General features: G+C 47.3%; 1 protein-coding gene across 3 annotated transcripts in view; it reads left to right on the top strand.

Moving 5' to 3' along the window:
* The window catches only part of smyd3 (SET and MYND domain containing 3), a 602,505-nt gene extending 582,047 nt beyond the window's left edge, over nucleotides 1–20,458 (top strand). The window contains exons 11-13 of one of the 3 annotated variants that reach the window (XR_010963601.1): nucleotides 13,990–14,098; nucleotides 18,135–18,302; nucleotides 19,202–20,458. Coding sequence is in view for 2 of the 3 variants with exons in the window: in XM_067988628.1 (XP_067844729.1) it covers nucleotides 13,990–14,098; nucleotides 18,135–18,238; nucleotides 19,202–19,229 (241 nt within the window). In the remaining variant the exon portion in view is untranslated. The remainder of the gene's footprint in view (nucleotides 1–13,989; nucleotides 14,099–18,134; nucleotides 18,303–19,201) is intronic. The other 2 variants (XM_067988628.1, XM_067988627.1) reach the window with 2 other exon arrangements.
* The last annotated feature ends 4,683 nt before the right edge of the window (nucleotides 20,459–25,141 follow it).

Below are 25,141 nucleotides of genomic sequence, written 5' to 3'. Positions count from 1 at the left end.
CGTCCCTAATTGCCCTGAGTTTGATACAACTGAGTGACTTGCAGGGCCACTTCAGAGGACAACTAAGAGTCAACTACATTAACGTGGGACTGGAGTCTCATATAGGTCAGACCGGCTAAGGACGGCAGGTTTCCTTCCAGTCGGATTTTTATGACAATCCGACAGCTTCACGGTCACTTTTACTGACGCCAGCTTTTTGTTTCCTGATTTTTTTTTTTTAAACGGAATTCAAATTCTCGAACTGCCGTGATGGGATTTGAACTCACCTTCTCTGGATTATTAGTTTCGGCCTCTGGATTACGGGTAACATAACCACTACCCCACCGCACCACCCCTAATTTTGCAGGTGATACGACGATGATCGCAGGCACGAACGGCTGATGGTCACTGGTGACGACAGAAGTAGCTGGCCGAGCCAAAGGGAGCCCAACTGCATCCCCACAGGGGAGAGAAATGATTGTGTGTGATCAGTCGACCATGTCGGACACCTGTGATCACCAGTTCAAAGATACTTCAACTGAGGCCTGGCCACGACTCACCTTTCTCCCATAGTTGCCACAAGGCCTGGGAGGACTAAGAAGCACTAGTAAAAAAAAAAGCATTTGGAACAAAGAGAGAGACTCGTAGCCTCACAATAAAAGAAAGTGAATAAATAACCAGATGCAGATAAAACTAGCGTATATATTACATTTTATAGTTTAATATATTGCCTCATAGGTTTTCTAATTTGTTAGACTATATATTAAAACTAGCATATATATTAGGTTCTTAATCCACTTATGATTCTATTTTTAAAAAATTAAAACAATTGGCTCATAATTCTTATACCTGCCTGTAAATGATGTGACCATATTATTATTCTACAGTCCGTTGTCAGAATTGACATTCACACAATGTAATGAATGAATGTTTTTACTGTCTGAATGTGTTCTATAAAAGTGACAGTGCAGCCACTGAAACCTTTCTTCCCCTTTTTTTATTCCTGTGAATTCTCCCACCCCCCCACCCCAACCAACAATTCTCCTTTCTTGAAGACATTGGGGGTAATTTTGACTTTGGCGATAGTATAAAAGGGGCAATGTGGGATCAGCCGCCCACTACACATCTCTCCCCATTTTCATTTACATTGACTTCATTGGAAAGGAAGATTGGGAGAGGTGTATAACGGGCGGCCGATTTACACTATTGCCCAAAGTCAAAATGACCCCTGTTGACTCCATTGCTGTGGAATGGTTCTCTAAGTGCCAGTCAGCCTCCAGTACCTCACCCGAGTGGCCACTCTTCATGTGTGACTGGATTGTCAATAAGCTATTGTTCAAAATGGCGAGCACCTACTATGGGATTAGTATACAGCACGTCACACAGTGCACGTTAGGAGAGTGAGTACAAAAAAAAGTACAAGGCGGCCATTCAATGAAGAAATCCAGCTCTCGTTATGTCTTCAGAGTGAGCAACATCAGGGAAACGGGAGGGACGTTTGAGTTCAGTAGGATTGCAGAACTGTAAATAGGTTATATTTTTGAATCAGAACGAGAGTGTCTCGCTCCTCGTGAGTGAGCTGTGTTGCTTGGATGGGCCGAAGGAAGGAGCAAGATTGGAAAACGTTCTAATGGAAATTGGCCCATTTTATGGGTAAAAGCAATAATTGGATGAGCAAGCTTCAGTTGACACTAGATGAAATGCGAGAGGTTTTTTTGGGTCCATTTTGCAGTTAACGGTGAGGATAATGTTAGTGGGTAAATACTAAAAGTACAGCAGTGGCTGGTGATAAGGAATGGGGGAAGGTGATCAATTATGGGGTACTTTAGGATGATCTAATTGAAGTTTTCAAGACAGTGAAATGTACCGACCAAATTGATCCAGGTATATTGTTCACTGTAGTGAAGGGTTCAAATATCAGGGATGCAATTTAAGATGAGTAAGAAGGGTTGTCAGGTGGGACATTTTCACCCAATGACTAATGGAGTTATGGAATAAGAGACCAGGAAGGTTACTGAAGCAGCCAGTATAAATGGATTCAAGAGACATATTTCTGGAGAGAACAGATTGGGGGACAATGAGAAGATTGAGGTAGATCAAAAAATATGGAGGCTTGTTCGTCCTAATAGCCAATTCCTATTCCTAAAAATACTTTTGTTTTTATCCTATTAATAGGCGTCAATCTAGTGAGGATGAGTTATGTCGGAGCAAGGCAGATATGGGAGCAATCCATCTCTTCTAGCCTTGTAACCTACATGAATTACATAGAGACTACAACACGGAGCAGGAAGTCCGGTCCAACCATTTACATGTTGGTATTTATCCTCCACAAGAATAATAGTCCTAATCCCATGTACCCGCCCTGTTACCATATCTATTTATCCCCTTTCCTTCAACCACCTATCTAACCTATTCTTAAATGTTGACATGGTCTCTGTTTCAATCACTAACTCTGGTAGTGCATTCCACACTTTCACAACTCTCTGTGTAAAAAAAAAACTCCTGCTCTCTGTTCTAAATCTCTTACATTCAATCGTCAGTGCAGCACTGAGGGAGTGCAGCATTGTCGGAAGCGCCGTCTTTCCGATAAGATGTTAAACTGAGGGCTCAAATGCCCTCTCAGGTGGACCTAAAAAATCCCATGGCACAATTTGAAGAGGTGTAGGGAGTTCTCCCGGTGTTTCTGGCCAACATTTATTCCCTCAACTAAAAAAAAAACTGGTTTCTGCTTCAATTGCAAACTCCAATAGTGCATTCTGTAGCTTCACAAGCCTCTCGAGCGAGCTGCCTGTGCAGGCGCGACCTGATAAACAAGACCTTGACTCACACAGCAACAGGGACAGTGAACGGATAGGGGAAAAAAAGGAGCCAAAGATCATGGGTTCAGACTTTCAGTATCTTCCATCCCATCTCTTTCCCTTGTGCGTCTCCCTCCCAAACACACTGCACAGAATGAGTGGGATACAGATGTCCATGATGGTAACAGAAATGACGTAATTTTTACTGTAGTTTGCTCCCTATTGTACTAGAGATGGGGGATGGTGGGGGGGGAGCTGGTCGCGATTAGCTGCCAATTTTGAACTGATACAGATTCAATCAGACAAGACGTCCCCATTCAACAGAGACGACCCAACTGCCACCTGCTTCATCGCTCTGGGATTCCCCTCTGCCAGTTCTGTGACTACAAATATCAGTAATCCCCTCACAGACTGTTGCATTTATACCCTGAGGAACTCTAATCTTCCTAGCGAAATAATTGAAAACGTGCGATAATAAACTTCAGGGCAGTGTACTAGGGGGATTGAGGGGTAGCAGGCCCGTGGAAGGATGCAGCATACGCTCACATCCTTCAAATTAACCTCAACACAATACGAAGCAGTCAACCATTATTAATTATAAATCACCACCGCATTCCCCCACCAGTCTGAGGCACTTGCTTTGGATGTCAAAAAAATAAATTCATGGAACGTGCACTCTGAAGATCGCATCCTGTTTCCATGGCAACTCTTGCATCTGAACGTTCAGTGTCAGGTTGTAGATCCCTAGAAATGTTTTGAAATACTCGGGAGTCCCCCAGTTCTCTTTTTTAGGGAAGCTTGTATCCCATTCAGATATACTTGTGGGGGAGTCCAAAACTAGAGGTCATAAATATAAAATAGTCGCTAATAAATCCAATAGGGAAATCAGGAGAAACTTCTTCACCCAGAGAGTGGTAAGAATGTGGAACTTGCTACCATAAGGAGTAGTTGAGGCGAATAGCACAGATGCATTTAAGGGGAAGCTAGATAAACACATGAGGGAGAAAGGAAAAGAAGGATATGCTGATAGGGGTTAAGTGAAATAGGGAGGGAGGAGGCTCGTGGTGGAGCACAAACGCCGGCATAGACCAGTTGGGCCGAATGGCCTGTTTCTGTGCTGTAATTTCGATGTAACTCGATTTACTCTCTATGTTCGGTGAGATTTTCCTTTGACCACCTCCTGTGGACTAGAACTGCTCAGCTACCGGACTGTACCTCACACTTGATGAATGTGAGACTGTGGGTTGAAAGCCCCCTCTTTCAGCTGGCTGCTGTAGGCCCTTGTGACATCTGATTAGGACAGTCTGAAACCAGTGGGAACGAATCCACAAGGCTGACCTAGATGAGAAATGTAAATGCACCCTGGTGCAGTAGAGGGTGCAGCTCCGAGCTTACAATAGAGGTACATCGTTGAGACAATGTAGGGGGACTCTGTCTCTAACCTACGATATACAGGTGCGCTGGTAGCTGACACCGAATGTAAAAATATTCTGACATCCTTCATGTCGAACACAAGAATTAATTCACCAAAAAAAACCTATTTGACTGATGCCAGATCCCCAGCCAAAGTCTTTGAAAGTGCAGTTAGAAAATGTCCTACTGATCCATGACAGTAATATTCCCAATTAAGAAACTGTTAAAAGCAAGTCAATCAGTCGGGTTCTGCAGCCTTAGTGAGTTACTGTTTTGTGCTCTACAAGGCCGTCCATCAGGAGGTAAGTGCCTATGTTTCACAAGAAAAGAACTTGCATTTATGTTGCATCTTTCATGTCCTCAGGAGGTCTCACAGGGTTTCACAACTGTGACTAAGCAAAACAGATTATCTGTTTTTGGGTGTTGGTTGAGGGATAAATATTGACCAGGACACCGGGGACAACTCCCCTGCTCTTCTTCGAAATAATACCATGGGATTTTTTACGTCCATCTGAGAGGGTAGACGGGGCTTTGGTTTAATGTCTCGTCCGAAAGGCGACACCTCCGACAGTACTGCACTGTAGTGTTAGCCTAAATTTTTTTTTGTGCTCAAGTCCCTGGAGTGGGACTTAAACCCACGACCTTCTGTCTCACAGGCGAGAGGGCTACCCACTGAGCCGGGGCTGTAACCTTTTTTGAAATCGGGTTGGGTTTCCCTTTAATTGGCTATCTGACTGCAGCAGCAACCTCACGTTAGTGACAGAATTAAGTGCGGGTACTTTACGAGCCGAGAGGAAGTGATAAAAGAATGTGGTTATGTACGTCTTTTGATTTTCGATACTGCTTTAATCCCGCTTTTCAAACCACATAAGCGATCCTTCCACTTCAATCAGTCGACGTGACTTTTAAACTCTGGAATACTTCAGCTCCTTTACAGTGATACTAGGCAGTCTCACCTGCTGTACTATTCCCACCCAAAGCAGCCACAGGGAGTCACACGTCATGGACCGAATGACACTGACATCTGTATTACATATAGAGGGCGAGACTGGCTTAAATATCAAAGAGACTATACATCCCATAACTGACTATCCAAGTTGCGGGGGGGGGAAGAGGAGGGAAGAGAAATTTCCAGGAGGAACATTAAAAATATATATTTTTTTAAATAGTTGAGTTGAGTTTTTATCTGATTTAACCTTTGAACTCGGGGAGTACCTCGGAAGCTTTACAATTTAAAAGTTTTCATTTTCTGAACCATTCTGTTAAAAACTCTAAAAGAGGATAGGCCTGGTAGCTGAAGGCACTAAGTAAGGACTTAATTCCAAGCCCCAGAAAGTTAAGTTCAAGTCTCCGGGCTACCAGTCACTCAGATTTACAGAGACACAGAGAATTTTGGGTCCGATGGGGTATTCCCCTGATGGGAAAGCACTTGATTCCAACCAGCTTCTGCTTGAATTGGACCTCACCAGTGATCACTGAATGGCACTGACCTAGAGGTACCTGTGGTTATGCTCGCTGAAAGGATGTTTGACCACATTAATAGGGCAGGTACATCAACGCCCAGTGTAGTCCACACTGAGACGACCAAAGATGAATGGACTGAACAGATAACTGTTTCAAGAGTTTAACCAGGCTCTCCCATGGAACTGCATCTCATTTCCAGGGGGGAAGCAGAGTGTTTTATGGATAAATACTGGCCAAAACACAGGGGCTTAGAGTCTACGCTTTACAGTGACTGCCCTGGGGGTCTTTATAAAAACAACCTGATAGAACTTGCAATTATATAGCTCTTTTCACAACCTCAGGACGTCCCCAAAGCTCTTTAAAGCCAATGAAGTGTAGGAGGGGAGAGGTATGCAGGAATGGATGGCAGTAAATTGGAGAGGTATGGGGGAAATGGATGGCAATGAAGGGGAGTGGGAAAGGAACATAAAGGAGAGAGGGAATGAGCAGAAGCTGAAAGCAGTGCATTTGGGAAGAATAGAGAAGCTTTGAGATGGGGAAGGAAGGAGTGCGTCATTAACTGAAAGGAATTGGGGAGAGAATGCCAGCATGAATTGAGGATCGGAGGGAGGGGGGGCTGCATATAATTAGGGCCATTCTTGAAGTGTCAGCATTTTTTGGAGTTGTTTGCCATCAGATTTACCCAGTGTTTCACCATACCCAGGGCCCTCACATTGACCCAGTGTCACCGTACCCAGGGCCCTCACATTGACCGAGTCTCACCATACCCGGGGCCCATCACATTCACCCAGTGTCTCACCATACCCAGGGCCCATCACATTTACCCAGTGTCACCGTACCCAGGGCCCTCACATTTACCCAGTGTCTCACCGTACCCAGGGCCCTCACATTTACCCAGTGTCTCACCGTACCCAGGGCTCATCACATTTACCCAGTGTCTCACCGTACCCAGGGCCCCATCACATTTACCCAGTGTCACCGTACCCAGGGCCCATCACATTTACCCAGTGTCACCGTACCCGGGGCCCATCACATTTACCCAGTGTCTCACCGTACCCAGGGCCCATCACATTTACCCAGTGTCTCACCGTACCCAGGGCCCATCACATTTACCCAGTGTCTCACCATACCCAGGGCCCATCACATTTACCCAGTGTCTCACCATACCCAGGGCCCATCACATTTACCCAGTGTCTCACCATACCCAGGGCCCATCACATTTACCCAGTGTCTCACCGTACCCAGGGCCCATCACATTTACCCAGTGTCTCACCGTACCCAGGGCCCATCACATTTACCCAGTGTCACCGTACCCAAGGCCCATCACATTTACCCAGTGTCTCACCATACCCAGGGCCCATCACATTTACCCAGTGTCTCACCATACCCAGGGCCCATCACATTAACCCAGTGTCACCGTACCCAGGGCCCATCACATTTACCCAGTGTCACCGTACCCAGGGCCCATCACATTTACCCAGTGTCTCACCGTACCCAGGGCCCATCACATTTACCCAGTGTCACCGTACCCAGGGCCCATCACATTTACCCAGTGTCTCACCGTACCCAGGGCCCATCACATTTACCCAGTGTCTCACCATACCCAGGGCTCATCACATTTACCCAGTGTCTCACCGTACCCAGGGCCCATCACATTTACCCAGTGTCTCACCGTACCCAGGGCCCATCACATTTACCCAGTGTCTCACCGTACCCAGGGCCCATCACATTTACCCAGCGTCTCACCATACCCAGGGCCCATCACATTTACCCAGTGTCTCACCATACCCAGGGCCCTCACATTTACCCAGTGTCACCGTACCCAGGGCCCATCACATTTACCCAGTGTCACCGTACCCAGGGCCCATCACATTTACCCAGTGTCTCACCGTACCCAGGGCCCATCACATTTACCCAGTGTCACCATACCCAGGGCCCATCACATTTACCCAGTGTCTCACCGTACCCAGGGCCCATCACATTTACCCAGTGTCTCACCATACCCAGGGCCCATCACATTTACCCAGTGTCTCACCGTACCCAGGGCCCATCACATTTACCCAGTGTCTCACCGTACCCAGGGCCCATCACATTTACCCAGTGTCTCACCGTACCCAGGGCCCATCACATTTACCCAGTGTCTCACCGTACCCAGGGCCCATCACATTTACCCAGTGTCTCACCGTACCCAGGGCCCATCACATTTACCCAGTGTCTCACCATACCCAGGGCCCATCACATTTACCCAGTGTCTCACCGTACCCAGGGCCCATCACATTTACCCAGTGTCTCACCGTACCCAGGGCCCATCACATTTACCCAGTGTCTCACCGTACCCAGGGCCCATCACATTTACCCAGTGTCTCACCGTACCCAGGGCCCATCACATTTACCCAGTGTCACCGTACCCAGGGCCCTCACATTTACCCAGTGTCTCACCGTACCCGGCGCCCATCACATTTCCCCAGTGTCTCACCGTACCCGGGGCCCATCACATTTACCCAGTGTCTCACCATACCCAGGGCCCTCATATTTACCCAGTGTCACCATACCCAGGGCCCATCACATTTACCCAGTGTCTCACCGTACCCAGGGCCCATCACATTTACCCAGTGTCTCACCGTACCCAGGGCCCATCACATTTACCCAGTGTCACCGTACCCAGGGCCCATCACATTTACCCAGTGTCACCGTACCCAGGGCCCTCACATTTACCCAGTGTCTCACCGTACCCAGGGCCCATCACATTTACCCAGTGTCACCGTACCCAGGGCCCTCATATTTCCCCAGTGTCTCACCGTACCCGGGGCCCATCACATTTACCCAGTGTCTCACCATACCCAGGGCTCATCACATTTACCCAGTGTCTCACCATACCCAGGGTCCTCACATTTACCCAGTGTCTCACCATACCCAGGGCTCATCACATTTACCCAGTGTCTCACCATACCCAGGGCTCATCACATTTACCCAGTGTCTCACCGTACCCAGGGCCCTCACATTTACCCAGTGTCTCACCGTACCCAGGGCCCTCACATTTACCCAGTGTCTCACCATACCCAGGGCCCTCACATTTACCCAGTGTCACCGTACTCAGGGCTCATCACATTTACCCAGTGTCACCATACCCAGGGCCCATCACATTTACCCAGTGTCTCACCGTACCCAGGGCCCTCACATTTACCCAGTGTCTCACCGTACCCAGGGCCCTCACATTTACCCAGTGTCTCACCATACCCAGGGCCCTCACATTTACCCAGTGTCACCGTACTCAGGGCTCATCACATTTACCCAGTGTCACCATACCCAGGGCCCATCACATTTACCCAGTGTCTCACCGTACCCAGGGCCCTCACATTTACCGAGTCTCACCATACCCAGGGCCCATCACATTTACCCAGTGTCTCACCATACCCAGGGCCCATCACATTTACCCAGTGTCTCACCATACCCAGGGCCCTCACATTTACCCAGTGTCTCACCATACCCAGGGCCCTCACATTTACCCAGTGTCTCACCGTACCCAGGGCCCATCACATTTACCCAGTGTCTCACCGTACCCAGGGCCCATCACATTTACCCAGTGTCTCACCATACCCAGGGCCCATCACATTTACCCAGTGTCTCACCGTACCCAGGGCCCATCACATTTACCCAGTGTCTCACCGTACCCAGGGCCCATCACATTTACCCAGTGTCTCACCATACTCAGGGCCCTCACATTTACCCAGTGTCTCACCGTACCCAGGGCCCATCACATTTACCCAGTGTCTCACCGTACCCAGGGCCCTCACATTTACCCAGTGTCTCACCGTACCCAGGGCCCATCACATTTACCCAGTGTCACCGTACTCAGGGCTCATCACATTTACCCAGTGTCACCATACCCAGGGCCCATCACATTTACCCAGTGTCTCACCGTACCCAGGGCCCTCACATTTACCGAGTCTCACCATACCCAGGGCCCATCACATTTACCCAGTGTCTCACCGTACCCAGGGCCCTCACATTTACCGAGTCTCACCATACCCAGGGCCCTCACATTTACCGAGTCTCACCATACCCAGGGCCCATCACATTTACCCAGTGTCTCACCATACCCAGGGCCCATCACATTTACCCAGTGTCTCACTGTACCCAGGGCCCATCACATTTACCCAGTGTCTCACCGTACCCAGGGCCCATCACATTTACCCAGTGTCCCACCATACCCAGGGCCCTCACATTTACCCAGTGTCTCACCGTACCCAGGGCCCATCACATTTACCCAGTGTCTCACCATACCCAGGGCCCATCACATTTACCCAGTGTCTCACCGTACCCAGGGCCCATCACATTTACCCAGTGTCTCACCGTACCCGGGGCCCATCACATTTACCCAGTGTCACCGTACCCAGGGCCCATCACATTTACCCAGTGTCTCACCGTACCCAGGGCCCATCACATTTACCCAGTGTCTCACCGTACCCGGGGCCCATCACATTTACCCAGTGTCACCATACCCAGGGCCCATCACATTTACCCAGTGTCTCACCATACCCAGGACCATCACATTTACCCAGTGTCTCACCGTACCCAGGACCATTACATTTACCCAGTGTCACCGTACCCAGGGCCCTCACATTTACCCAGTGTCACCGTACCCAGGGCCCATCACATTTACCCAGTGTCTCACCATACCCAGGGCCCATCACATTTACCCAGTGTCTCACCATACCCAGGACCATCACATTTACCCAGTGTCTCACCGTACCCAGGACCATTACATTTACCCAGTGTCTCACCATACCCAGGACCATCACATTTACCCAGTGTCTCACCATACCCAGGACCATCACATTTACCCAGTGTCTCACCGTACCCAGGGCCCATCACATTTACCCAGTGTCTCACCGTACCCAGGGCCCATCACAATTACCCAGTGTCTCACCGTACCCAGGACCATTACATTTACCCAGTGTCTCACCATACCCAGGGCTCTTCGTCCCAGGTATCATGTTGGTCAATTGCAATTGGACATTCTACAAAAGGACGGTATATCCTTCCTGAAATGAGGCATCCAAAATTGAATACCACATTCCAGATGAGGTCTGATCTGTATCACTGCAGTAATACCTATTGCGTAATGTTTTACTGTAGTCCGAGCGTTTCTGAGTTCTGAAAGCAATCATGAGTATTAAGGAGTTTCCATATTGGAATAATGGAAGTATTCTGCCGGTGAGCTTGTGATCTTTCCTTTCGATCAGTAAACCACTCATGCAGCAGCTGGAGGCCATTAAACGTCTTGACTGTTTTCATTTACTAGCTATTACTGACTTTAAAAGGGAACAACCGCTTGGCATCAGCAGTGTGCGGGTGATTCCCCAGTGCTCTGTAAAAGGCACGGCTCTGTGGGGAAAAAGGCAAACTCCCGAATCCTGACACACACTTAACGATTATCAGAGAGAAGCTTTTCTATTCACAGGCCGGTCGATTACAGAACAAAGGTGATTTGTTCATTTTGTTTGGAGCTCAGTTTACCCCAGTTGCGCATGCACCTTCCTGGCTGAGGGACTAATTAAAGGCCGCAGCCTGTCATAATGCGGTGCTTGTTTATGGAAGTACTAGCTGCGAAGGTGAGACGGCAGATTGACAGGGAATGTGTTTGTCCACCCAAAGCGAGGTTCCATTTCCCATCGTCCCCTCTCCTGCTTTTCCGAGATGGCTCTGAGATTTATTACACCCCCCCCCTCCTCCCTGCCTTTTTTCTCCGGTTTTGCCCGTTCCTCTCCCGAATCCATTGACTCATGGTTCCACTTCAGTGGGTGTTGGCAACACCTTAATAGAGGAGGGAAGGAGGGGGTGGGGGTTGGTCCCAGCACAGCTGAATCTGACCGTGGCCTTGCAGCAGTCGTGATAAATTGTGATTTCAGGGCCTTTGATCCATTTAGACCGGAGACCTCAAAGGCACATTTTCTACCAGGGCCACTGCATAGTGGTCAGGAGTGGGAACACTGGTTCCCCTTTGTTTCCCTTCTCTAGCCCAGGGCTGCTTCGGCCAATTGTTGCCCAACATTGTCACCCTGTTTAAGATCAGCTAACTCGCCACAGACTGGGGATCAAATTTACAACCTAGTTGGTCAATAACACGGGCAGCGTATTTAACAGATGACGGAACTGCATCTAAAAACGGCTTGGTGTCAAATCCTGGGAGGTACTAATTATTGTCCGTTTTTGTGTAGGGGATACCAACAACAACAACTTGCATTTATATAGCGCCTTTAAAGTAGTAAAACGTCCCAAGGCGCTTCACAGGAGCCATTATCAAACAAAATGTGTTATATCCTGGCCTTCACCGCCTTCCTGGTTATTGCTGTAAAATTACCGTTTTTTTCCCCATTTGTTTTGTTCTTAATTTAAGCTGTACAAGAAGGAAGGGAAAACAGAAGCAGCTAATGCTCTTGTACACACTCAAGGGATCACTTGAGGTGTATCAAAGTAGGGTTCAGGGCCAGAGACTCCAACCACAGACGCCAAAGAACACATCCACAGCATATGCAGCCATAGGCCTGCTCTGCCCTACATTCACCAACCTTAAGATCAGAAACCTGTTCTATCTAATTGTATGGGACTAATGTCCTTTAGGTATTAGACTGTAGATTGGTTCCATTCTAGTCAACTGAGTTGTGAGCATCCTCCCTGCCGTCATGCGAGTCTAGTTTTCCAGAAACCGACGTATGAAAGAAAGAACTTGCATTGATATAGCACCTTTCACAACCTCAGGACGTCCCAAAGCGCTTTACAGCCAATGAAGTACTTTTTGAAGTGTTGCCACTGTTGTAATGTAGAAAATGCGGCAGCCAATTTGTGCACAGCAAGGTGATAATGACCAGATTATCTTTTTTCTAGTTATGTTGGTTGAGGAATAAATATTGGCCAGGACACTGGGGAGAGCTCCCCTGCTCTTTCACCCTCCATAAACTTGAGTTCATCCAAAACTCTGCTGCCTGTATCCTAACTCGCACCAAGTCCCGTTCTCCCATCACCCTTGCACTCGTTGACCTACGTTGGCTCCCAGTCTGGCAAAATTCTCATCCTTGTTTTCCAATCCCTCCATGTCCTCGCCACTCCCTATCTCTGTAACCTCCTCCAGCCCTACAACCCTCCGAGATCTTTGCGCTCCTCCAATTCTTGCCTCTTGCGCATCCCCAATTTTAATCACTCCACCATTGGCGGCCGTGCCTTCAGCTGCCTAGACCCTAAGCTCTAGAATTCCCTCTCTGGACCTCTCCTTTAAAGATGCTCCTTAAAACTACCTCTTTGACCAAGCTTTTGGTCACCTGTCCTAATACCTCCTTATGTGGCTCAGTGTCAAATTTTGTTTGATAACGCCCCTGTGAAACGCCTTGGGACATTTTACTACATTACAGGTGCTATATAAATGCAAGTTGTTGTAGTGCCACGGGATCGTTTATGTCCACCAGAGAGGGCAGACAGGGCCTCAGTTTAGCATCTCATCCAAAATACGGTACCTCCGACAGTGCAGCGCTCCCTCAGTACTGCATTGAAGTGTCAGCCTAGATTTTGTGCTCGAGTCTTTGGAGTGGGACTTGAGCCCACAACCTTCGGACTCAGAGGAGAGAGAGCCACCCACTGAGCCACTATGGCCCCAAGACGTGGGAACAAATGCAAACCGCTAATCAAGAGATCAGAATGACAGGAAATGCAGCTCCAGCCTAGAGCAGCTGCTCTCGTCATATCGGCAAGGCTGTTCTGATCATATCGGCAAGGCTGTTCTGCAGCAGACCTGTACACAGTGACCTATTGCTACCAAGTTGCTGATCTTTTAATAAATCCAGGAGGCTCTTCGGAAAATCTGGTTCGTGCAGAGCGGTACCAGCAGAGAACAGATCCCTTTTATATTAACTGTATCCTTTTTGTGGTGTCAATAACCTTGTTTCAGGATTTTGACCGAGACAGATTTTGAGAATTGCCCAGACCAGGAGCCATGCGGAGTTTCCCTGCAGGGATCCAGGGCGGACTTTATGGATTGATTTGGGAGTACCTGCTCTTCTATTCCTGGCATTATCCTGGATTAAATGCCAGCAACTCATGCAGTGCTGCTCCATTCATCTTATGCAGAGGTTTATCGGCCCAGCTACGAAACGCTGTGAAATGTAACTATAGCATAGGATAGATATGGGCCTTGTGGGACTGGTTACCCCCCTCCCACCCACGTGATTTTGATACTCTTGAATTAGCCACCTCCGCAGATCACACATTTGTGAAGTTTACCTCTAATTGTCTAATAGCACGCTCTAGCTGAATCTGGTCTGTACCCGCCTTCTGTTTCCAGGTTGTATTATGCTGGTCCTCATCCTGTGAGAGGAGTGCAGCTAATGAAAGTGGGAAAACTGCAATATCATCAGGGGATGCTGAGCCAAGCGCTGGACACGCTAAAGCAGGTTAGTGAGCTCCGAGAATCCTATACCACATTCCCACATTGCTCACATGTTTTCCTTGTGGAGATGCTGGAAAGTACTCTGGCCCCAATGCACATGCTCTGTTCTTTTCACATTCTGGGAGAGAGGGGGGGTTGGTTGGAAAATTAACTACTTTGGAAGATGGGATCAAATTTATGACCTAGAGTCGCAGGAGGCTGTTTCATTATGGTTTCCCACATGGCACGTTCCTTGTGTCAGCTGGGATTTCCATGGGGAGCTACTGAGCTAGGAGTGAGGAGAGATTGTTAGGTGAATTCCCACCATATTGCTCTCACATATCTCATTGTGACCTTCTTAAGAGCTTGATTGGCAGAGAATAAGGAACAGGTTGCTTCCCGCCCCTCCCTGTTGGTTGACGCCTTGTGGCTTGAGCGAACCACTTGAAGTGAGAGAATTTAACTCTAAAGAATTGGAGGGGGAGGAGACAAGTTTCATGGCAAACCGATGTGTCAAGTGGTAGAGGTCAGATCCTTATCATAGAAATATCGAAAATAGGAGCAGGAGTAGGCCATTCGGCCCTTCGAGCCATTCAATATGATCATGGCTGATCCTCTATCTCAATACCACATTCCCGCTCTTTCCCCATATCCCTTGATGCCTTTTGTGCCTAGAAATCTATCTAGCTTCTTCTTAAATATATTCAGTGACTTGGCCTCCACGGCCTTCTGTGGCAGAGAATTCCACAGGTTCACCACCCTCTGAGTGAAGAAATTCCTCCTCATCTCAGTCCTAAATGTCCTACCCCATATCCTGAAACTGTGACCCCTCGTTCTGGACCCCCCCAGCCAGGGGAAACATCCTCCCTACATCCAGTCTGTCTAGCCCTGTCAGAATTTTATATGTTTCAATGAGATCCCCTCTCGTTCTTCTAAACTCGAGTGAATACAGGCTGAGTCGATCCAATCTCTCACGTGACAGTCCTGCCATCCCAGAAATCAGGTATCGACCTCTACCACTCTACCACAGCCTTCACTTTTATTTGAATATAACTTCATGGTCCAATTACACTGGTGGATGAGTCTATAACCAGAGGGCATAAATTCAGAATCATCACCAAAAGAATGAAGGGAGAGGTTGGGAGAATTTCTTATGCAGAAGGTTGTTAGAACATGAAATGTCCTATCGGAAACTAAGATGGAAAAATAATCCATAATGTCCAGATCCCAAGAACAAATTTTTAAAAAAGCTTCATAATTTTAAAAATCTATTAATTCTTCTCATCGCCTTCTCTGCTCCAGTGGAAGTAGTTACATTATCTCAAGCTTCTTCTCATAGTTTTCCATCCCTGACATCATCCTGGTGAATCGATACATTGCGTGCTCTTTCTGCCCATTCCCCCAACTTGTCCATGTCTTCCCGAGGTATTTTACAGCCCTCATCCCTATTTGCCAAACCTTTGCGTCATCAGCAAATTTTGAGCTTGTGTTCCTTATGCCCAAGTCCAAATCATCAACATATACAAAGTGGGCCCAGCACTGACTGTTGGGGTCCATCAATTCTAACCCTTCCTCAGTCTGAGCAATTCTAACCCTTCCTCAGTCTGAGCAATTCTAACCCTTCTTCAGTCTGAGCAATTCTAACCCTTCCTCAGTCTGAGCAATTCTAACCCTTCCTCAGTCTGAGCAATTCTAACCCTTCCTCAGTCTGAGCAATTCTAACCCTTCCTCAGTCTGAGCAATTCTAACCCTTCCTCAGTCTGAGCAATTCTAACCCTTCCTCAGTCTGAGCAATTCTAACCCTTCTTCAGTCTGAGCAATTCTAACCCTTCCTCAGTCTGAGCAATTCTAACCCTTCCTCAGTCTGAGCAATTCTAACCCTTCCTCAGTCTGAGCAATTCTAACCCTTCCTCAGTCTGAGCAATTCTAACCCTTCCTCAGTCTGAGCAATTCTAACCCTTCCTCAGTCTGAGCAATTCTAACCCTTCTTCAGTCTGAGCAATTCTAACCCTTCTTCAATTCATTCACCCTAACCCTTTGTTTCCTGTCCAGGCTGCTACATTTCCTCTGGCTTCAAATGCCTGAATTTTTCTAGCAAGACTCTTGTGAGACATCTATTCGAACACCTTCTGAAGATCCATGTAGACTGCATTCCCTTCACCTTTCCAATTAGTCACCTTTTCAAAACGACTCTATTAAATTTGTCAAACGTGACTTGCCTTTAACAAGCCTTTAATCAACCTATACATTTCTAAACGCTCACTTATTTTATCTCAAATTATGGATTCCCAAAGTTTGCTTACAACTAATGTTAGACTGACTTGTCTATAATTACCCAGTTTATCCTTCTCTCCCTTAGAAGGATAATCTGATAGGATGAGATGAAGTAGAGTGGGAGGAGGCTCATGTGGAGCACAGACCAATTGGGCCAAATGGCCTGTTTCTGTGCTGCAAATTCTGTGTAACTCTTGAGCAATGGCTAATTTGCATATTAAGGAGTATTGAAAATTATGGCCAGAGCCTTCTGTCTGATTTCTTTCAACAGCCTAGAGTGCAGTCATCAGAGCTCAATGACTTAGTTACCATGGATTCTGCTAATGTTTGTTTAGAACTGATTCATTTTCTGGTTATCTCTAACTCTTCAGATCTTGAGTCTGTTTTCATAACTCAGAGCTTGAGATCATCCTAGTTGCTGTTTTGAACCCTATGTACAAGATCCTTCTGAAGATAGAGTGCTAACAATTGCATGCAATATTCCAAATATGGTCTTGAGTTATAGGGGGGGGGTAAAAGATGTTATTTTGACTTAGAATCTAACACCTCTGGTAAAAGCACTCTAATTCTTCCCACATTGGTGTATGGATGCTATCAACACTCCTTCATGACTGGAAGGCATCCATATAATGGCCTGGATGAAACCCTTCAACACTCGCCCATCATGGGCAAAGGAATTGGAGAGTTAGTTGAGCGCTGGGTTTTAGGTTGGCGGCCCCTCCAACTCCCTACCACCCGTGCTGCCAGAAACGCAGTGCTTTCCCTCTAGCTCTTCAACATTTTCTTTGTTATTGTACTTGATTGCTGAAGGCCAACAGTCTGTTAAACACACTATGATCAACCTCTGGGGAGGGAGAGCTTTAATTTCCTGTATTGATGAAACCAAGAAGTGAGCAGAATAAGATCACGATGAAATTAAATGATTTGCACGCAAACCTCCACTTAATATTTTTCACTATTAAAGACAAAGCCACTGGTTTGTGGCTTTCGCAGTAAAATGGGCAGAATTAGAGACCAGGATCCCAAAATGCTGGTGAAGGTTCTGGAATCCCACATGATGAAGGCGGAATGGAATTTATCTAATCACTGTAAACCAGTGACCCTGATTATAAATGGATAGAATCGTGGAATGCAATCCTTAAAACACAGATTAAAACTTCCCGAATCCCATGGAGTTTGTCCTTAATCAAGTCACCGCAAGCCAAGTGACCCTAATTATAGAACCTCAGCCCACTGCCTGTAACCTGAGCCTTTGAGGGAAGAGGAGAGTTGCTACTATCTCATCCTCCTCCCTTATCCAATCTATTCGAAGAATGAATTCTGATGTTAATTGCTTCGGATGGGACTCTGCTAAACTGAAGGGCATTAATGCGACGACAAATTAGGATTTATTTCAACTGTCTTGGTATTTGTACAGTGCCACGTTCTAATAGTGAGTTCAATCCCGTTCTCTTTTATCATATGCAGAATAAAATGATACGGTAGTTAGCAATGCAGCACACGAGTTATTATCTGCTATTCTTGCTGTTGTGCCGGGTAAAGTATAAATTTGCATCACATTACACGGTTCTGTAGAGATCAGCCCTGGCAGCCTGATCCCGTGCAGATAGAGGAAATGGCTGTTGAGACACTTATTTGCTATTACAAGGTAAAATTCCTATAGCTCATCTGCCAGTCACCTCGTTCAAAGGGAGGGATCGTGGACTGCGAGATAGAGGGGAACTGTAAGTGGGCCGTGTGTTTGGGAACAGAGTGTCACGCTGACTTGTTCATTTTCTCACTGCCAGGCTTTTGACATTCTGAAGGTGACCCACGGAACAGACAATCCCCTGACTTGCAACCTGCAGCAGATCCTGGCGGAATGTGCGGCCGAACTCAGCAGCAAACCGGAGTAAACAGACCAACAGCCAGAGCACAAATGTTGTGTGTGTCTGCGTGTGCCCATGTGCGCCTGCGTGAGTCTGCATGTATGTGCCTGCGTCTGTGTGTGTGTGTATATGTGCCTGCGTCTGTGGTGTCTGTATGCCTGCGTGTGTGCCTGTATGTGAATCTGCGTGTGCGTGCGTGTGCCTGCCTGCGTGTGTATCTGCGTGTGTGTTTCTGTGTGTGTGTTTTTCTGTGTGTGCCTGCGTATGTGTGCAGATGAGATTGTTTTATGAACCAGTATTGGTCACCGTTTGGTTAAATTGAGAATCAACCAGAAAGTTTCAGTATTGAGACTAAATATTACATTTGGTTGTCTCTTTTCAACCATCCTTCAGGGATCCCAGATCTATGTGGAAGTTTCATATTTAACAGGATTTTCCCTTCATGATGTGGACAAGAAATCGGAGGACTTCCCCATTCTACGAGGGTTTCCCATTTCTAACCGTCCAATGGTCACTAAGATTCTTTGAACACCGTGGCCATATATGTCTTTCATAAGGTGTAACCAGCGTTGTAGCTCACATCCCAGGGAACTCCCTGTTCGAGCAGGGATTTAGAGTAGAGTGTTAAAATGCAGTAGGAAAGAGGGGAAAGCTGGAGAGAACATAGAAGGCTAAAGGAAGAGTAATAGGGAAAACAGAAGGAAAGAGAAGGGGGGACAATACAAGGAGCAAAAGAAAGATGAGGGAATACATGGGGAGAGATATAGAGAGAGGAACAATGAGGAAAATACAGGAATTGATACTGGAAGAGAGAAAAGGCAAGATTTTGCTTTCAAAACAAACAAGACAAAAGAAACTTAAGCAAGAGATGGAAAAAAAATCCAGCCAAAGATTGAGGATCAGGGAGAAGAATCAAAAGCAATTGAAGCAAGTGAGTGCTGTACATTTTTCTGTGTCTCTTAGTTATTTTTTCTTTATACACACAGCTTGGATCAAAATATCCGACCAGATTAATTGTTTAGGTGCCTTTCAAGGTCCTGTCTCACTTTCTGTCTCTACTGGAAAAGCACCAAGTTAACATAGTGAAGTCTGACTGTGATCTGAGAACATTGCATCCTCCATTTCACAAGACCTTGTACGTTCAAGCCTTATTACTGTTCAATCACACCGTAAGAATTTAGATGTTTCTGTTCATTGGACTGTTTAATAGAGGGACTGTCTTGTCCTGCCATGTATTATGATAAATATGTCCACAAGTAGAGGTAATTACTTATGGCGTTCCATTCGTAACATTTATGGTATGCCACCAAATGAGCAGAGATTACTTTCTGTTTTAAATATATTTTCTCCCTTTGCTTTTTTTCTTTCCTCTCCTGAAGGCACCTTTTCGTGCTGGAATGTTGTCCTCTGGGCACCAACAGCCCTTCAGTACCTCTCAGAAGTGGCTTCTACTCCTGTGTAATCTTAGATAGTGAGTGCCGGCACATTATTGAGTCATGAAGGTAGCGTAGACAATCCTAAAGCCATCCTCATCCAAGCTTCACAAGAAGCAGAAACCCCGGCTGATTCTCTTTTTATCTTCTTCCCCATCTCTATCTCGAAAAGGTTGAGTGCAGTTGTCCCACCTCCTATTGCTTGTCCCAACTCAACAAAGACCAGGGGCCAAACCTGGCACTTTCCCGGTCTGCACAGCTCAGGCCACACTGAGACGTAGAGGGGAGGCCCGTTGAGCCATCAAAAAAGCTCGAGAGGAACAAATTGCTCTTTGTTATCCTCTGTCAGACTGAAAGCCATGGGATTGTGCAGGATCTAGGAGATGGTCACCTGTACCAGATGAGGATGATATGACTGCACAGTTACACTCCCATTGTTTTGGCTGGAGCAAAGATGCCACGATGGACTGGGAATGGAGGGCAAAGAAAGAACTGACTACGAATGTCTGTAAACTTTTTTTTTAAAAATGCTGAAAAAAAATCTGGTGTGTGTTATAATCCGTTATTGAAGAGCCTGAAATGTTCCGGTGGGATATCTCAGCCTCAGTGTCAGGTCTGGATACCAGTCATTAACATATTCTGTCTGTGACTGTTAAATGTTCTAATGTGGTACCAGCTGCTCACAACCCTATCATCAAGTGAGGATTATGATGAATCCTTTGAGGACAACTATGTTTTCTTTTTATTGCATTTTCAGCTGCCTTACTACGCTTTTGTGAAGAAAAGTAGCAATAAAGAGACTTTAGAGAAGGTCGGTGTGCGTTGTGTTCTCTCTATCTCCTATCGCAGTCAGCTCATCTTTACAGTCAGTGCCCAAATATCACTTCCTCACTTTCTTGATTGTAGTCAACATTGTGTTCATGTTGCCCAAAGTACAAAGGTCACGTCGGATAACGCTCCAAATGTATCTACTGTCTATTTTCCTTTGCATACTTAATGTTTGATGTATTTTTGTGCTCATCAAGGTGAGTCATGCACGTCGTAGGGAATGGAACGTCAGCCAGTGTTAGAGTCGAGGAGTCTACTTGAAGAGAAAAGTTCCCTCCACCCTGTACATCACCCCCTTCTGCAGCAGTGTGAATTCTTCCACTTCCCATGTTGGCCCTGCTGACTTGACATTGCCTTAATAGTGGACAGTATCGTGATGGGGTACTGGGTTGAGACCAAACAGCTCTACAAAACCAATTATCTTGTACCAATCCAGGTCGGATCATTTCATTATAGGGAATATTTCATTAGGAATCTCAATCATTGCCGTTTCCTGTCATTGATGACCCTCCTCCTGCATTCCTATTGCAATAACCTGGTTATATTCAGCTCATGACTGCAACCTTACCTGCAGTGGTTCAGAACTGCTTCAATCAAATCACATTAGATCCGCTTAGCATGTTTTGGAATCTTGAAGCCCTGCGACAGCGCCCATGATGTGCTACACATACCGAAGGGGCTTGAGTTATACAGGCATTGCAGGAGATGCAGAGCAGGACCATTGGTATCTGTAAGGAAGGAAGATAAATTCACGTTTTGGGTGCAAACCCTTCGAGAGCTCCAACGATAGGGTCTCCACCGGATACATGGACCCAAATCCACCTTTCTTCTGTTTTCAGCTGCTGATCATGGACCTCCCGTGTATTCCCAACGTTTCCTGTTTTATTTCAGATGAACAGCATTTGGGAGTTTTACTTCTCTTAAGTAACTTACTTTCCTGACTAAACGGGGCAGAAACCAGCACATTTCAGATAATGGATTGGGGATCGACCTTGTTTCAAATCATTTAAATAAAAGCTCCATGGGCGGATGGTTTAACTTCTGCGGGGCGTAAAACGGGCAGTAGCGGGTCGGCAGCCCATTACCCCGCCCGTTATACACCCAGCCCGTTACCCCGCCCGTTATACACCCAGCCCGTTACCCCGCCCGTTATACACCCAGCCCATTACCCCGCCCGTTATACACCCCGCCTGTTATACACCCCGCCCGTTACCCCGCCCGTTATACACCCCGCCCGTCACCCCGCCCGTTATACACCCCGCCCGTTATACACCCAGCCAGTTACCCCGCCCGTTATACACCCAGCCCGTTACCCCGCCCGTTATACACCCCGCCCGTTATACACCCGCCCGTTATACACCCCGCCCGTTATACACCCCGCCCGTTATACACCCAGCCCATTACCCCGCCAGTTATACACCCGCCCGTTATACACCCCGCCCGTCACCCCGCCCGTTATACACCCCGCCCGTTATACACCCCGCCCGTTATACACCCCGCCCGTTATACACCCCGCCCGTCACCCCGCCCGTTATACACCCCGCCCGTTATACACCCAGCCCGTCACCCCGCCCGTTATACACCCTGCCCGTCACCCCGCCCGTTATACACCCCGCCCGTTATACACCCAGCCCGTCACCCCGCCCGTTATACACCCTGCCTGTTACCCCGCCCGTTATACACCCGCCCGTTATACACCCAGCCCGTCACCCCGCCCGTTATACACCCCGCCCGTTATACACCCGCCCGTTATACACCCGCCCGTTATACACCCAGCCCGTCACCCCGCCCGTTATACACCCCGCCCGTTATACACCCCGCCCGTTATACACCCCGCCCGTTATACACCCCGCCCGTTATACACCCCGCCCGTTATACACCCCGCCCGTTACCCCGCCCGTTGTTACCCCGCCCGTTGTTACCCCGCCCGTTATACACCCAGCCCGTTATACACCCAGCCCGTTACCCCGCCCGTTATACACCCCGCCCGTTATACACCCTGCCCGTTATACACCCCGCCCGTTATACACCCCGCCCGTTATACACCCCGCCCGTTACCCCGCCCGTTACACACCCAGCCCGTTACCCCACCCATTATACCCCGCCCGTTACACACCCAGCCCGTTACCCCACCCGTTATACACCCCGCCCGTTACCCCGCCCGTTACACACCCAGCCCGTTACCCCACCCATTATACCCCGCCCGTTACACACCCAGCCCGTTACCCCACCCGTTATACACCCAGCCCGTTACCCCGCCCGTTACACACCCAGCCTGTTACCCCGCCCGTTACACACCCAGCCCGTTACCCCGCCCGTTACACACCCAGCCCGTTACCCCGCCCGTTACACACCCAGCCCGTTACCCCGCCCGTTACACACCCATCCCGTTACCCCGCCCGTTACACACCCAGCCCGTTACCCCGCCCGTTACCCCACCCGTTATACACCCAGCCCGTTACCCCGCCCGTTACACACCCAGCCCGTTACCCCGCCCGTTACACACCCAGCCCGTTACCCCGCCCGTTACACACCCAGCCCGTTACCCCGCCCGTTACACACCCAGCCCGTTACCCCGCCCGTTACAGACCCAGCCCGTTACCCCGCCCGTTACACACCCCGCCCGGTTTTCCTTTCCGTTGACATCAATGGCCGATCCGTTGCTGCTCGTTTTACGCCCCCGCCCAAGTTGTAAGTTCCACCCTACGTTTTTAATAATTCTTCATGGCAATTTTTAGATTGGAATTGCTGTCGTCTTTATTGGTTGTCTGTTTCTCTTCATCGGGGGCAATGCGTATCATCTTGACAAATTTTTGATCTCACCTTAAAGGGAGTAGTTTGAACCTGACGAGGTGAATTGATTAACAAGTAAGAAAGAACTTGGATTTATACAGTGCCCTTCATGACCTCAGGACGTCCCAAAACGCTTTACAGCCAGTGAAGCTTTTTTTGAAGTGTAGTCACTGTTGTAATGTAGGGATCACTATTAATAGTGTTAGCCTTCCCCTCTAGTGGGTTGACAATCACCAACTGCATCAGGAAAACCTGTCAGACAGTGTCTGAACATCTCTTTATTTCTCATTGAAGTGTGATGGGGAGAGGTTACCTTTGTGTCCTCTCCCTTTGTTTCAGTTTGGATTTCAAAGCAAAGAAAGGGCAGAACTGAACTCAAGGATTCTTCAGTGAATCTATGCAGCAGCTAACAAACTGGGGCTAGTGGAACACACTGTTTCACATCTAAAACAGCATCATGGGCATTGGTCCAAAATAAAGCTGTAATACTGCAGAAAGCAGTAAGAATGTTTTATTGTTTCGTAACAGAGTCTGTAAGTGAATTGAACGACTGTGATTTATCCAACTGCTGCTTCGGGTAATCTTATTTCTTAATAAATCCGATTCATAGTTTAGAGCCTGAGATACAGTCAGACTGTTGTCAGTAGGTTAGAACAGGAGCATTGATAAAATAGTTCACTATTCGCTCTGTGGCCCACTATCTCAGCATACTTCAAGCGCAAGATAACATTTCTCTTCATAGGGAGCATGGGCCTACCCGTAGAAGCAAACCTTTGCTCTGGGTGTGAGGAAAAGGTATCCAGAATGTGGCCACATTATAACACCTAGCACATTGCACTGGCTCTGTTCATTCCAGTCTTGGCCAATTTAGCAGCTAAGTATGGCCCTTATATTACACTTCAAGAACAACATTACTGCAGAACTAAAAGCTTTGCTGGTTCCGTGAGTACAGTATTACTGAAGTGTAATCTTCTACCATACATCACAGGCAACAATATAATGCTGACTCACTCACTAATAAAGAGCCCACAACGCATCCACTCTGTAACAAGCCCTAGCCCTTTGCAATGCATATTTTGTACGATCTACAAAGAGAGCTTTATAAGGGGGTCTACTTTAATTCAAAACTTATGGCACACAGAGGTGAGTAACCCTTATTATACTGTTAGGTAAGGTAACCTGTCGAAAACAATATGGTGCATTTTTTAGAAAGATTTTTTTTACACACAATAGCTCACTGTAGAAATCTGAGGTATCACAGCCCACCGGATTCTCTGCTTGTTTGAGTTATTTTCATGGCGTGCAAGTGTTACTTTATCACAATGTTTGAGATTGCAATCGGTTGGAAATGGTGTTGCACACAGATTTTTTAAAAACTTGCAGTGAATTTGGTGCTCATCAAAATAAGGGATGGTACCCATTTTGAGTGCCCAGTATCAACATCAAACACCTCTGTTCTACACCAACACTGCTCCCTATCACAGATGAATGCGATTGTTGACTGTAATTGCCAATTTATGGACAAGTTTTTGTGATATGCGCTTGTGAAACTGCCTAAACACAGGTTACTTGGGGCTCTCTTCTTTTTCCTCCAGTTTAATTCCTTGAATACTGTATTGCATTACTGGAGCCAGAGCAGGGGGATTTGAATAGGTTCCTAGATCTAATGGTGATGGTGAGTCTGTGGCAATAAACTGACTGGAATTTAATATACTCTGTGCATTTGCTTGTGATGTCTGAGGAATTTGTTCACACTGAATGATCATAGCACACACTTCCTCATGCTCAAACAGGACATATGGTTTGTGAATTCCTGCTGTACGTGTGTCCAAGCTGTATAGAAAGAGCGGTGTCTTATTGTAAACTCAATCA

This window comes from Heptranchias perlo, chromosome 8 (genome assembly GCF_035084215.1).
Source record: "Heptranchias perlo isolate sHepPer1 chromosome 8, sHepPer1.hap1, whole genome shotgun sequence".
Classification (NCBI taxonomy): Eukaryota; Metazoa; Chordata; class Chondrichthyes; order Hexanchiformes; family Hexanchidae; genus Heptranchias; species Heptranchias perlo.
Note: the sequence above shows the minus strand (reverse complement) of the source record. Positions and strands in the feature narration are given on the sequence as shown.